The 12,981-nt window shown below is 36.0% G+C and overlaps 1 protein-coding gene across 1 annotated transcript in view; it reads left to right on the plus strand.

Annotated features, from left to right (window-relative positions):
• SI (sucrase-isomaltase) overlaps positions 1–12,981 on the plus strand; it is a 98,783-nt gene that overhangs the window by 59,802 nt on the left and 26,000 nt on the right. The window contains 2 exon segments of the mRNA XM_025869815.2: positions 541–603; positions 6,851–6,967. Of these exon segments, the coding sequence (XP_025725600.2) occupies positions 541–603; positions 6,851–6,967 (180 nt within the window).

A 12,981-nucleotide genomic window follows, 5' to 3' on the forward strand; every position in this document is an offset into this window, starting at 1 on the left:
AATTTGGGCTCAAGTTGTGTGTTTGTGGTTGGGGTAGAGGAAAACATTGGTAGGTGGGGAGGCAGGGACAGGGATGAAGATACGGAGGGAGAGAGAGGAGTGTTTAGTACTAATTGTGAAAACTCAGATCTTCAATTCCTTTTAAATAAAAATATATCTATTGTTTTTAGCTTTTAATGTTGGAACAATTTCAGAAAGGTTTAATACACCACATTAAATTAAATTTAGTATGTGCCTTCATATTATTCTCCACCAGAACTTTTGGTTACACGCATTGGTTTTAAAACCACTACCTACTACAAAGGCTAGCATTCTTTTTCCTATTTGCCATATTAAAGAGGAAATTAATATGAAAGATGGGAATAATTTGCAAATGTTACATTTACCAAAACACAAACTGAAAAAAAAAAACAAATGAAAGAATTACTGGCCTCAAGATATAATAATTGCCTCCAAAACCCTATTATACTTTATTGACAACATAGTCATACAATACTGAATTTACTTTCAACTATTTTCCCATTTCTCCTTTCTCTGTAGGTTTGGCCAGATTTGCCCAACGTAACAATAAATGAAAGTCTAACTGAAGATGAAGCTGTTAATGTAAGTTTTACACTGATTGACTATATGACTAAAAGAAATTCAGCACTTGGATTTAATGATCATTTTGACCATTAATTCAATTTGGATATTTTCTTCAAAAAAGTAGATGACTTACTTTTAAAATCTCTATACCAGACCATATTTAAATCATATGGTATTTCTATTTTTAATTTTTTGAAGAATATCTATGCTGTTTTCTCAAGTGGCTGCACCACTTTGCATTCCCACCAACAGTGCACAAAGATTCCAGTTTCTCCATAACCTTTCCAAAACTTGTTGTCTTTGTTGTTTGGCTAATAGCCATCCTAACAGGTATGAGGTGATATCTCATTGTGGTTTTTGCATTTTTCTGATGATAAGAGATTATGGGCATCTTTTCATCTACTTGTTCGCTATATGCATGCATTCTTTAGAGAAATGTCTGTTCAAGTCTTTGCTCCTATTTTAAGCAGGTTATTATGGTTCTTTTCTTTCTTTTTTTTTTCCCATTGAGTGGTAGGACTTTCTTATATACTTTGGGGATTCACACTGTATCTGATATATGGTGTTTTGATATTTTCCGTTGTTCTGTAGTTTGCCTTTCACTTTGTTGCTTGTTTCCTTTGCTATGAAGAAACTTCTTTGTTTGATGTAGTTACCTGTTTACTTTTTTGTTGCCTGTGTTGTTGGTGTCATATCCATAAAATCTTTGCCAAGACTAATGTCATGAAGCTTTTCCCTTTGTTTTCTCCTAGAAATTTTCCAGTTTCATTTTACATTAAAGTCTTTACTCCATTTTGAGTTGGTTCTTGTGTATGATGTAAGATAAGGGTCCAATTTCATTCTTCTGCATATGTATATCCAGTTTTCCCAGTACCATTTGTTGAAGAGACTTCTCCATTGTATAGTTTTGGCACCCTTGTCAATGATTAGTTGACTATATATGTATGGATTGATTTCTATGCTCTCTATTAGGTGCCATTAGTCTATGTGTCTGTTTTTATGCTGGTATCATACTGTTTTAATTACTGTGGCTTTGGAGTATATTTTGAAATCAGGGCATGTTATACTTCCAGCTTTGTTCTCCTTTCTCAAGATTATTTTGGCTATTCAGGGTCTTTGTAGTTCCAAATGAATTGTAGAATTGTTTTCATATTTCTGTAAAAGATGCCATTGGGTTTTTGATAGAGGTTGCATTAAATCTACAGATTGCTTCTGGGTAGCACCGACATTTTCACAATATTAATTCTTCCAATCCATGAACATGGGATATCTTTCTATTTATCTGTGTCTTCTTCAATATCTTTCAGCAATGTTTTGTAGTTTTCAGTGTACAAATCTTCCACCTCCTTACTTTTATTCCTAAGTACTTTATTACCTGGGTTGCTGTTGGAAATTGGATTATTTTCCTAATTTACTTTTCTGATAGTTCATTGTTAGTGTATAAAAATGTAACTGATTTTTGCATGTTGATTTTATATTCTACAACTTTATTTAATTTATTAATTCTAACTGTGTATGTGTGTGTGTGTGTGTGTGTGTGTGTGTGAGAGAGAGAGAGAGAAAACAGTTTTTTTCTGAATGAGCATGATATAAGCTGGGGGTGTTTAATATATCATCATTATTATGTTGAGTTATTTCCTTCTATTCCTAGTTTGTTGAGAGTTTTTATCATGAAAGGGTGTTGAATTTTGTCAAATACTTTTTTCTGTTTGTTCAGATGATCATGTGATTTTTATCCTCATTCTGTTAATGTGGTATATTACATCAATTGATTTTCATATGTTGAGCAATCCTTGCATCACAAAATTAAATTCTATGTGTTCATTGTGTATGACCTTTTTAACATGCTGCTGAATGTAGTTCTCTTGTATTTGTTGAGGATGTTTGCATCTGTATTTTTTTTAAAGATTTTATTTATTTATTTGAGAGAGAGAGAATGGGAGATAGAAAGCACGAGAGGGAAGAGGGTCAGAGGGAGAAGCAGACTCCCTGCTGAGCAGGGAGCCCGATGTGGGACTCGATCCCGGGACTCCAGGATCATGACCTGAGCCGAAGGCAGTCGCTTAACCAACTGAGCCACCCAGGCGCCCTGCATCTGTATTTATAAGAGGTATTATTCTGTAGTTTTTCTTTTTCTTGTGATATCTTTGACTTTTGTTTGAGGGTTATGCTAGCCTTTTAAAATGAGTTTGGAAGTATTCTCACCACTTCAGTTTTTTGGGGATAAATTTGGAAGGATTGACATTAATTCTTCCTTAAATGTTTTGTACAATTCTCCAGTGTAGTCATTTGGTCCTGGACTTTTTTTTAGGGGGAGTTTGATTACTGATTCAGTCTCCTTACAAGTAATTTTTTTTCAGATTTCTATTTCATTATGATACAGTTTTATTAGGTTTTACGATTCTAGGAATTTATCCATTTCTTCTAGGTTATCCATTTTTTGATGTTTAATTATTCATAGTGGTCTCTCATAATCGTTTATAGGCTGAAAGTGAAGGGATGTGAAAAATGATATTCTATATAATGGCAACAAAAAGAGAGCAAGGGTGGCTATACTTATATCTGAAAAAATAGACTTTAAGTCAAAAACTGTCACAGGAGAAAATAAGGACATTATTAATGATAATAGGTTTAATTCATCAAGAAGATATAACAATTATGAATATATATGCACTCAACATCAGAGCACTTAAAGATATGCAACAAACACTGACAGAACTGAAAGAGAAGTACACAGTAGTACAAACACTAGAAGACTTTAATACTCCTCCTTCAATAATGGATGGAACAAGTAGACAGAAAATCAACAAAGAAACATGGACCTAAAACTATAGACCATATGGACTTAATAGACATTTACAGAACATTCTGCCCAATGGCTGCAGAACATTTTACCCGAAAGCACATGCAATGTTTTCCAGGATATATCACATATTAGGTTGCAAAATAAGTCTTAACAAATTTAAGAATGTTGAAATCATACGAAGTATGTTTTCTGACCACAGGGGAATGAAGTTAAAATCAATATCAAAAGGAAAATTGGAAAATTCACAAATACATGGAAATAGAACAGCACACTTTTGAATAACCAGTGGGTCAAAGAAGAAATCAAAAGGGAAATTATAAAATACATTGAGACAAACAAAAATGAATATACAACACACCAAAACTTATGGGATGCAGCAAAAGCAGTACTAAGAGGGAAGTTTATAATGATAAACACCCACAGTAAAGAAGAAAGATATCGAATAAACAACCTAACTTTAGACCTCCAGGAACTATGAAAAGAACAAACTAAGCCCCAAACTAGCAGAAGAAGGAAATTATAAAAATTAGAACAGAAATGAATGAAATAGACAATATCAAGACCATAGAAAAAAATCAATGAAACTGAAGAGTTGGTAGTCAATATTTTAGGTAGGTTAAATTGTAATCATTAAGTCATACAAGTTCATGTGTGAAAATTAGAGAGAAATTCTTATTTAAAACTTACCAAATTATTTCTAGAGTTGACTCAAAGAATTACTGAACAATGCTGTTTAGGGAAAAAAAAATGTCAGAATTTTATCTTAATTGCAGTTTTACCCATTATTCTTGGGTAATATTAGCAACACTGTAGAGGAAGGCATAGCTTCTTTATATAGATTTTGTAAGGCCCCTTCAATTTACAGTGGTTTATGTAAAATCACTTGAGATACCCTACCACAAAAGGTATAGAGACTCTTGGATCACATATACCTGATGAGATTTCTGGATATAACTAATGATTTGTATTAAAGGAATAGAGCAGCCACCTAAAAGAATAAAAGAAACAGAAAAATGAATGAATTGTGGAAAGAGTACAACCATAGAAGTTAAAAACAGGGTATTACATTTCTTACTTATTTTTCATTATAATCTAGGGGAGAAATTACAATCTAGCATAGGAAATATTTGTTGACTATACAAGACCAGTGCTCTAACCCCTGAGCTATGGAGCCAACCACTATTTGTTGACTATAAACCCATTGAGCCTTCTTTCCTTATGAGTAAAAGTAATTACTGGGCAAATGATGTATTGAAGTATACCATTATATCAGCTCAAAAGTATTTATAACATATGGGTTTTTCTTTATTAGTTTCAGAGGTAGAGCTTAGTGATTTATCTGTTGCATATAACACCCAGTACTCATTATATCAAGTGCCCTCCTTAATGCCCATCATCCAATTATCCATTCCCCCACCACCCACCTCCCCTCCAGCAACCCTCAGTTTGTTACCTATGGTTAAGAGTCTCTTATGGTTTGCTTCCCTCTCAATTTTCATCTTATTTTTCCTTACCTTCCCCTATGTTCATTTGTTTTGTTTCTTAAATTCCACATATGAGTGAAATCATATGGTATTTGCCTTTCTCTGATTGACTTATTTCACTTAGCATAATACCCCCTAGTCATTGGAAATGACAAGATTTCATTCGTTTTGATAGCTGAGGAATATTCCATTGTATATGTACACCACCTCTTCTTGATCCATTCATCTGTTAATGGACATCTTGGCTCTTTCCATGTTTTGGTTATTGTGGACATTGCTGCTATAAATGTTGGGGTACATGTACCCCTTTGAATCACTATCTTTGCATCTTTTGGATAAATACCTTGTAGTGCAATTGCTGGGTCATATGGTAGCTCTATTTTCAACTTTTTGAGAAACCTCCATACTGCTTTCCAGAGAGGCTGCACCAGTTTGCATTCCCACCAACAGTGTAGGAGGATTCCCTTTTCTCTGCATCCTTGACAACATCTGTCATTTCCTGACTTGTTAATTTTACCCATTCTGATGGTGTGAGGTGGTATCTGATTGTGGTTTTGGTTTGTAGTTCCCTGATGCCAAGTGATGTTGAGCATCTTTTCATGGATCTGTTGGCCACTTGTATGTCTTCTTTGGAGAAATGTTTGCTCATGTCTTCTGTCCATTTCTTGACTGGATGTTTTGTTTTTGGGGTGTTGAGTTTGGTAAATTCTTTATACATTTTGGATACTAGGCCTTTATCTGATGATACATTTGCAAATATCTTCTCTCATTTCATAGGTTGCCTTTTAGTTTTGCCGACTGTTTCCTTTGCTGTGCAAAAGCATTTTATCATGATGAAGTCTCAGTAGTTCATTTTTGCTTTTGTTTCTCTTGCCTTTGGAGACTTGTCTAGCAAGAAGTTGCTGCAATCATGTTCTCTTCTAGGATTTTTGATGGATTCTGGTCTCACATTTAGGTCTTTCATCCATTTTGAGTTTATTTTTGTGTATAGTCTAAGAAAGTGGTACAGTTTCATTCTTCTGCATGTTGCTGTCCAATTTTCCCAACACCGTTAGTTGGAAAGACTGTTTGTTTGTTTTTTTCCCCATTGGATATTTTTTCCTGCTTTACCAAAGATTAGTTGACCATAGAGTTGAGGGTCCATTTCTGGGTCCTCTATTGCATTCCATTGATCTATGTGTCTTTTTGTGCCAGTACTATATGTGTTTTATAGATCCCTATATTCCTTACCCTTCACACTTCTCTATGCACAATGCCTTCCCTTACCCTATTAGTAGGGGTAATAGGAGAAGACTATTCTGCCAGTTACTACATAGACTTAAAGTGTGGCAGGAAAGCATGCAAGTGATGCCATGTTTTTCAGGTAATTGATTTACTTATAGAAGGTCAATCCTCTGCTAGCACACAGACTTTGACCTCAGAATTTATATGGGTAGCCTGACAAGTAGGGAATTTTCTTGGTAGGGAAAGAAGTAAATCACTTTTTCTCTGCTGGGGTGGGAAGGGTTAGATGTGAGAAAGACAAATGGTTGGGTTGGTAAAGAAATATATTGGTCCTAAAAGGGCAAAAAGCTGGGTAAACAATTTTTTTTATCAGATTAAACAGGCTAAACCAAGGTCTTTTCCTTTCCTATCAAGGTCCACAAAAGTAAATCTGCATTATAGAGCTCTAAGGATACAAAGAAAAAAGTTCTCTAAAACTCTAAGAAGCACTGAAAATATATTTCTGTGTTTTGTGAACTTTTTTTTGACAATCTATAAGGACCCCAAACCTGCTCCCTTCTGTCTCCATGTATATCTCTCTTTTTTGACTCTTCATTGTTTTTGATTAGAGAAAAATAATATACATTCATGCAATTAAAGTTGGGATCAGGTTGCCTTCATTATCACCTGTGCACAGCTTGTAAATCTGACAGATAAATGTCTAACTTAGACATGCATGGTCTCTCTTCTGACTTCCTACATGATTTTACAGGCTTCCAGAGCTCATGTAGCTTTTCCAGATTTTTTCAAGAATGCCACAGCAGAGTGGTGGGCAAGGGAAATTGTAGATTTCTACAATAACCAGATGAAGTTTGATGGCTTGTGTATTGTAAGTAAACATTAAGCAATTTATATTTTAAGTTGTTATTGTTTTATTTCTTATGTAGTTATTATGCAGAATTCTTACTAGGTTCTAATAATTCCAACAAAGTATTTTTTGTGAAAATAGCCCACTCATTTTTCCATAGAAAGGAAAGACCTTTCCATATGCATAGGACTATAAAATACAATGTTAGCAATTCATTTTATGTGTGTGGATGCTATTTCCTGAATATTTTCAACTTCACCAAGGAACCAAAAATAAAACATCTCTTTATAACTATTTATAAATGCTTATAAACATTTATTTTATTTTTATTCAATGTAGGAATAAATCTCACATAACTGTCAGTCATTGGTATAAGAAATCATAATCTCTTACAAATATAGCAAATTATCTTTCAAACAATCTCCTAATTTTAGATGTGACTTTAAAATGTTGGTAGTAAGAGCGGGAGGAGCTAAAACAGTGGAGTATTGGGAGGACCCTAGACTTGCCTCATCCTTCAAACACAGCTAGATAGATATTAAATCATTCTGAATACCCACGAAATTGATCTGATGACTGACAGAACAAACTGTACAACTAGAGGGAGAAAAGAGGCCACATCGTGGAAGGTAGGAGGTGCAGAGATGTGGTTTGGGGAAGAAACGATCACAGGTGCTGCTGAGGGGAGGGAGCCCTAGTTTCTGAGGGAGACAAAAGAGAGAGGAGCACATGGGATCACATAAGGAAGACACTTCCCCAAAGCCACTGTCTGGGAAAATGAGGAAGTCTGATTTTCATGAGTTTTTGCAACCAGCAGGGCTCAAAGACTGTAGTTTTAGAGGTCCATAGTGTGTCTGGGTTAGAGCCCTAAGTGTACTGACCTACTCTTGTAGAAAAGGCAGGCAGATAACACTGAGACATATGGTGCGATCTGAAGATTACCTAAGATGCACTGTTCCCTCTTCTTGGAGCACATCTGGGAGAGTGCTCTCTGAGAGCGCTCTCTGAGTACAAAAGAGCTGTCAGGCACCATTTCCCTCCCCTACCCCTCAACATAGCACAGGGACACCTGCTGAGGCTGTCTAGCCCAGACACTGGCTGTTTAGTGTGCTTTGCTCCAAATCTCATGCTCCTGTCCTCTGGTGCGACTGTCCTTTTCGGTTAAACCTGCATCAACCCCAGCACTTCTAGACCCTTCCTAAGAAGACTAGTGCAAGTCCCCACCACACCAGGTCCCTAAAGTTTGGAGTTTTAAAGCTTGGCCATCCAGGCTGCAATAGAGCCCAAAGTGCACTGTGCTTCTCCAAGCAGGCAAGCAACCTAGACACAAACAGTATGAAAACAATCTGAAAAGTGCTTAGAACACACAAGGAGACCCAAGAGGGTCTCCCCGACAGCAGAAGGCACTAAATCCCCTCTCTAGGGACAAAGGAGTTGGCTAGTGCTAATTCCCTACCCTGCCCCTCAGCATAAACTAACCTCAGTAAATAGCAAAGGGCCAACAATGGCTGCTTAAACTGCTTACATCAAGTCCTACCTCCTGCAGTCCAATGGTACTGCTTTTCTTGGGCAAGTGTGCTTAAGAACCAATGCAGTTTGTCCCTCCCCAGAAGACAAGCACAAACCCCTGCATGCACCATATGTATTGACCATAGAGTTCTGTAAAGTTTCAGTACTAATGGAAATAACGTCAGGTCTCTTTTAACAAGCGGATCAAAGACCACCTAGATAAAACCCACCATACTCTGGCCAAATTCTAAAGATTCCCCACATCAGGCAAGGAATAACCCTGAAGAGGACTGACCTGAGGGACAGAGCAGCCATAACAAAGCAGTAAAGTGCATGCAACACACACCAGAGACACTTCCTGAACACTAGGCTCTGGACATTATATGACTTCTTTTTCATAAATCCATTACTCTCAGGAGCAGGAAACATAATAGGCTATCATAAAACACAGAAGAAGACAGAAACCTAGACAAAATGACAAGATGGAGAAATTCATCCCAAAAAGAAAGAACAAGAAAGTGTCATGGCCAGGGATCTAATCAAAACAGATATAAGTAATATACCTGATCCAGAATTTAAAGCAACAATCATAAGGATACAAGCTGGGTTTGAGAAAAGTGTAGAAGACATCAGGAACACATATACCTCAGAGATAAAAGAGCTTAAAACCAGTCAGGCTGAAATGAAAAATATGGTAACTGAGATCCAAAACTGACTGGAAGTAATGACCACAAGATGGAAGAATCAGAGGAGTGAATAAGTGATATAGAATATAAAATTATGGAAAATAATGAAACTGAAAAGAAGAGGGAAAGAAAAACATTGGATCATGAAAGTAGACTTAGGAAACTCAGTGACTCTATGATATACAATAACATTTGTATCGTAGAAGTCCTAGACGAAGAAGAAGAAGAGAAAAGGGGGCAAGTTTATTTGAAGAAATTACAGCTGAAAACTTCTCTAATCTATGAAGGAAACAGACTTCCAAATCCAGGAGACACAGAGAACTCCCATCAAAATCAACAAAAGCCGGCCAACACCAAGATATACCATAGCAGAATTTGCAAAATACACAGATAAGGAAAGAATCTTGAAAGCAGCAAGGGAAAAATGTCCTTAAGTAAGGGAAGACAAATAAGGTTTGCAGCAAATCTATCCACAGAAACTAGCCAGACCAGAAGAGAGTGGCATGATATATTTAGTGTGCTGAATGGGAAAAGTCTGCAGTCAAATATACTCTATCCAGAAAGGCTATCATTCAGAATAGAAGGAGAGATAAAGAGTTTCCCAGACAAACAAAAATTAAAGGAGTTTGTGACCACTAAACCAGCCCTGCAAGAAATATTAAAGGGGACTCTGAATGGGAAAGACCAATAGCAACAAAGACTAGAAAGGTCCAGAGAAAATCTCCAGAAACAATGACAAAACAAGTAATAAAAGGGCACTAAATTCACATCTATCAATAATTATTCTGACTGTAAATGGACTCAATGTTCCAATCAAAAGATATAGGGGTGTCAAAATGAATAAAAACAAGGCCCATCTATATGCTAGCTGCAAGAGACTCATTTTTTAACTAAAGACACCTGCAGATTGAAAGTGAGGGGATGGAGAAACATTTACCATGAAATGGACATCAAAAGAAAACCAGAGTAGTCATACATATGTCAAACAAACTAGATTTTAAATCAAAGACTGTAAGAAGAGATGAAGCCGGGCATTATATCATAATAAAGTGGTTTATCCAACAAGATGATCTAACAACTGTAAATCACTTATAGCCCCAAATTGGGAGCCCCCGGATATATAAAACAATTAATTACAAACATAGAGGAACTCATTGATAATAATACAATAATAGTAAGGGACTTTAACACCCCACTTACAGCAGTGGGCAGATCATTTAAGAAGAAGATCAACAAGGAAACAAGGTCTTTGTTTTTTTTTAAAAGATTTTACTTACTTATTTGAGACAGAATGAAAGAGAGAGAGAGAGAGTACATGAGAGGGGGGAGGGTCAAAGGGAGAAGCAGACTCCCTGCTGAGCAGGGAGCCCGATGCGGGACTTGATCCCAGGACTCCAGGATCATGACCTGAGCCGAAAGCAGTTGCTTAACCAACTGAGCCACCCAGGCGTCCAGAAACAAGGTCTTTGAATGACACACTGGACCAGATGGATGTAACAGATATATTCAGAACATTATTATCCTAAAGCAGCAGAACACACATTCTTTCCAAGTGCACATGGAATATTCTCTAGAATAGATCATATATTAGGTCACAAAGCAGGCCTCAACTAGTACAAAAAGATTGAGAGCATCCAATGCATATTTTCAGACCACAACATTATGAAACTTGAAGTCAACCACAAGAAGAAATTTGGGAACACCATAAATACAGGGAGGATAAAGAACATCTTGCTAAATAATGAATGGGTCAACTAGGAAATTAATGAAATAAAAAAAATACATGGAAACAAATGAAAATGAAAAGACAATTGTCCAAAACCTTTGGGATGAAGCAAAAGTGGTCATAAAAGGGAAGTATATAGCAATACAGGCCTACCTCAAGAAGCAAGAAAAGTCTCAAATATACAACCTAACCCTACACCTACGGGAGCTAGAAAAAAACAACAATGAAGCCTAAAGCCAACAGAAGAAGGGAAATAATAAATATTAGAGCAGAAATAAATAATATACAAACAAACAAACAAACAAACAAACAAAAACCCACAGAAGAAGAGATCAATGAAACCAGGAGCTGGTTCTTTGAAAAAAATAATAAAATTGTAAACCAGACTTATTAAAAAGAAAAGACAAAGGACCCAAATAAATAAAATCACAAATAAGAGAGGAGAAACAACAACCAACAGAATAACACCACAGAAATACAAACAATTTTAAGAGAACAGTGTGAGAAACTATATGTCAACAAATTGGACAATTGGGAAGAAATGGATAGATTCCTAGAAACATATAAACTAACAAAACTGAAACAAAAAGAAATAGTTTTTTAAGAAAAACTTAAACAGACTGATAACCAACAAGGGAATTGAGTCAGTAATCAAAACAAGAGTCCAGTGTCAGATGGCTACCCAGGAGAATTTTACCAAACATTTGAAGAATATCTATTCTTCTGAAGCTGTTCCAAAATATAGAAATGGAAAAAAAAAAAAAAACCCTCCAAACTCATTCTATGAGGCCAGGATTACCTTGACTGCAAAACCAGACAAAGCTCCCAGCAAAAAGGAAAATTATGGACCAATATCTCTGATGAACATGGATGCAAAAATTCTCAACAAAATATTAGTAAATTGAATCCAATAGTACATTAAAAGAATCATTCACCAAGATTACATGGGATTTATTCCTGGGTTGCAAGGGTGGTTCAATATTCATAAATCAATCAATGTGAATCACCACATTAATAAAAGAAAGGATAAGAACCATATGATCCTCCCAATAGATGCAGAAAAAGCATTGACAAAGTATTACATCCATTCTTGATAAAAACCCTCAACAAAGTAGGGACAGAGGGAACATACCTCAACATCATAAAGACTGTATAAGAAAAACCCATAGCCAATAACATCCTCAATGGACAAAAACTGAGAGCTTTTCCTCTAAGGTCAGGAATAAGACAGTGATATCCACTCTCACCACTGTTATTTAACGTAATACTGGAAGTCTAGGTCTCAGCAGTAAGGTAACAAAAAAGAAATAAAAGGCACCCAGTTGGCAAGGGGGAAGTCAAACTTTTACCCTTTGCAGATGACATGATACCTTATGTAGAAAACCTGAAAGACTCCATCAAAAAATTACTAAAACTCATACATGAATTCAGTAAAGTCCCAGGATACAAAATCAATGTACAGAAATCTGTTGCATTTCTGTGCAGCAATAATGAAGCAGCAAAAAGAGAAATCAAGGAATCGATCCCATTTACAATTGCACCAAAACCCTTAAGATACCTAGGAATAAACCTAACCAAAGAGATAAAAGATCTGTACTCTGAAAACTATAGAACACTTATGAAAGAAATTGAAGAGGACACAAAGAAATGGAAAAAAAAAAAACATACCATGCCCATGGATTGGAAGAACAAATATTGCTAAAATGTTTATACTTCCCAAAGCAATCTATACTTTTCATGCAATCCCTATCAATATACAACCAACATTTTCCACAGAGCTAGAACTAGCAATCCTAAAATTTGTATGGAACCAGAAAAGACTTCGAATAGCCAGAAGAATGTTGAAAAAGAAAGCCAAAACTGGTGGCATCACTATTCCAGACTTCAAGCTCTATTACAAAGCTGTTGTCATCAAGACAGTACGGTACTGTCACAAAAACAGACACATAGATCAATAAAATGGAAGAAAACCCAGAAATGGACCCACAACTCTATGGTCAACTAATCTTTGACAAAGCAGGAAAGAATGTCCAAAGGAAAAAAGACAGTCTCTTCAACAAATGGTGTTGGGAAAATTGGACAGCCACATGCAGAAGAATGAAACTGGACCATTT

The sequence above is a fragment of the Callorhinus ursinus genome, unplaced genomic scaffold (assembly GCF_003265705.2).
Source record: "Callorhinus ursinus isolate GAN/ISIS: 27379988/994484 unplaced genomic scaffold, GSC_fseal_2.0 scaffold1, whole genome shotgun sequence".
In the NCBI taxonomy this organism is placed as follows: Eukaryota; Metazoa; Chordata; class Mammalia; order Carnivora; family Otariidae; genus Callorhinus; species Callorhinus ursinus.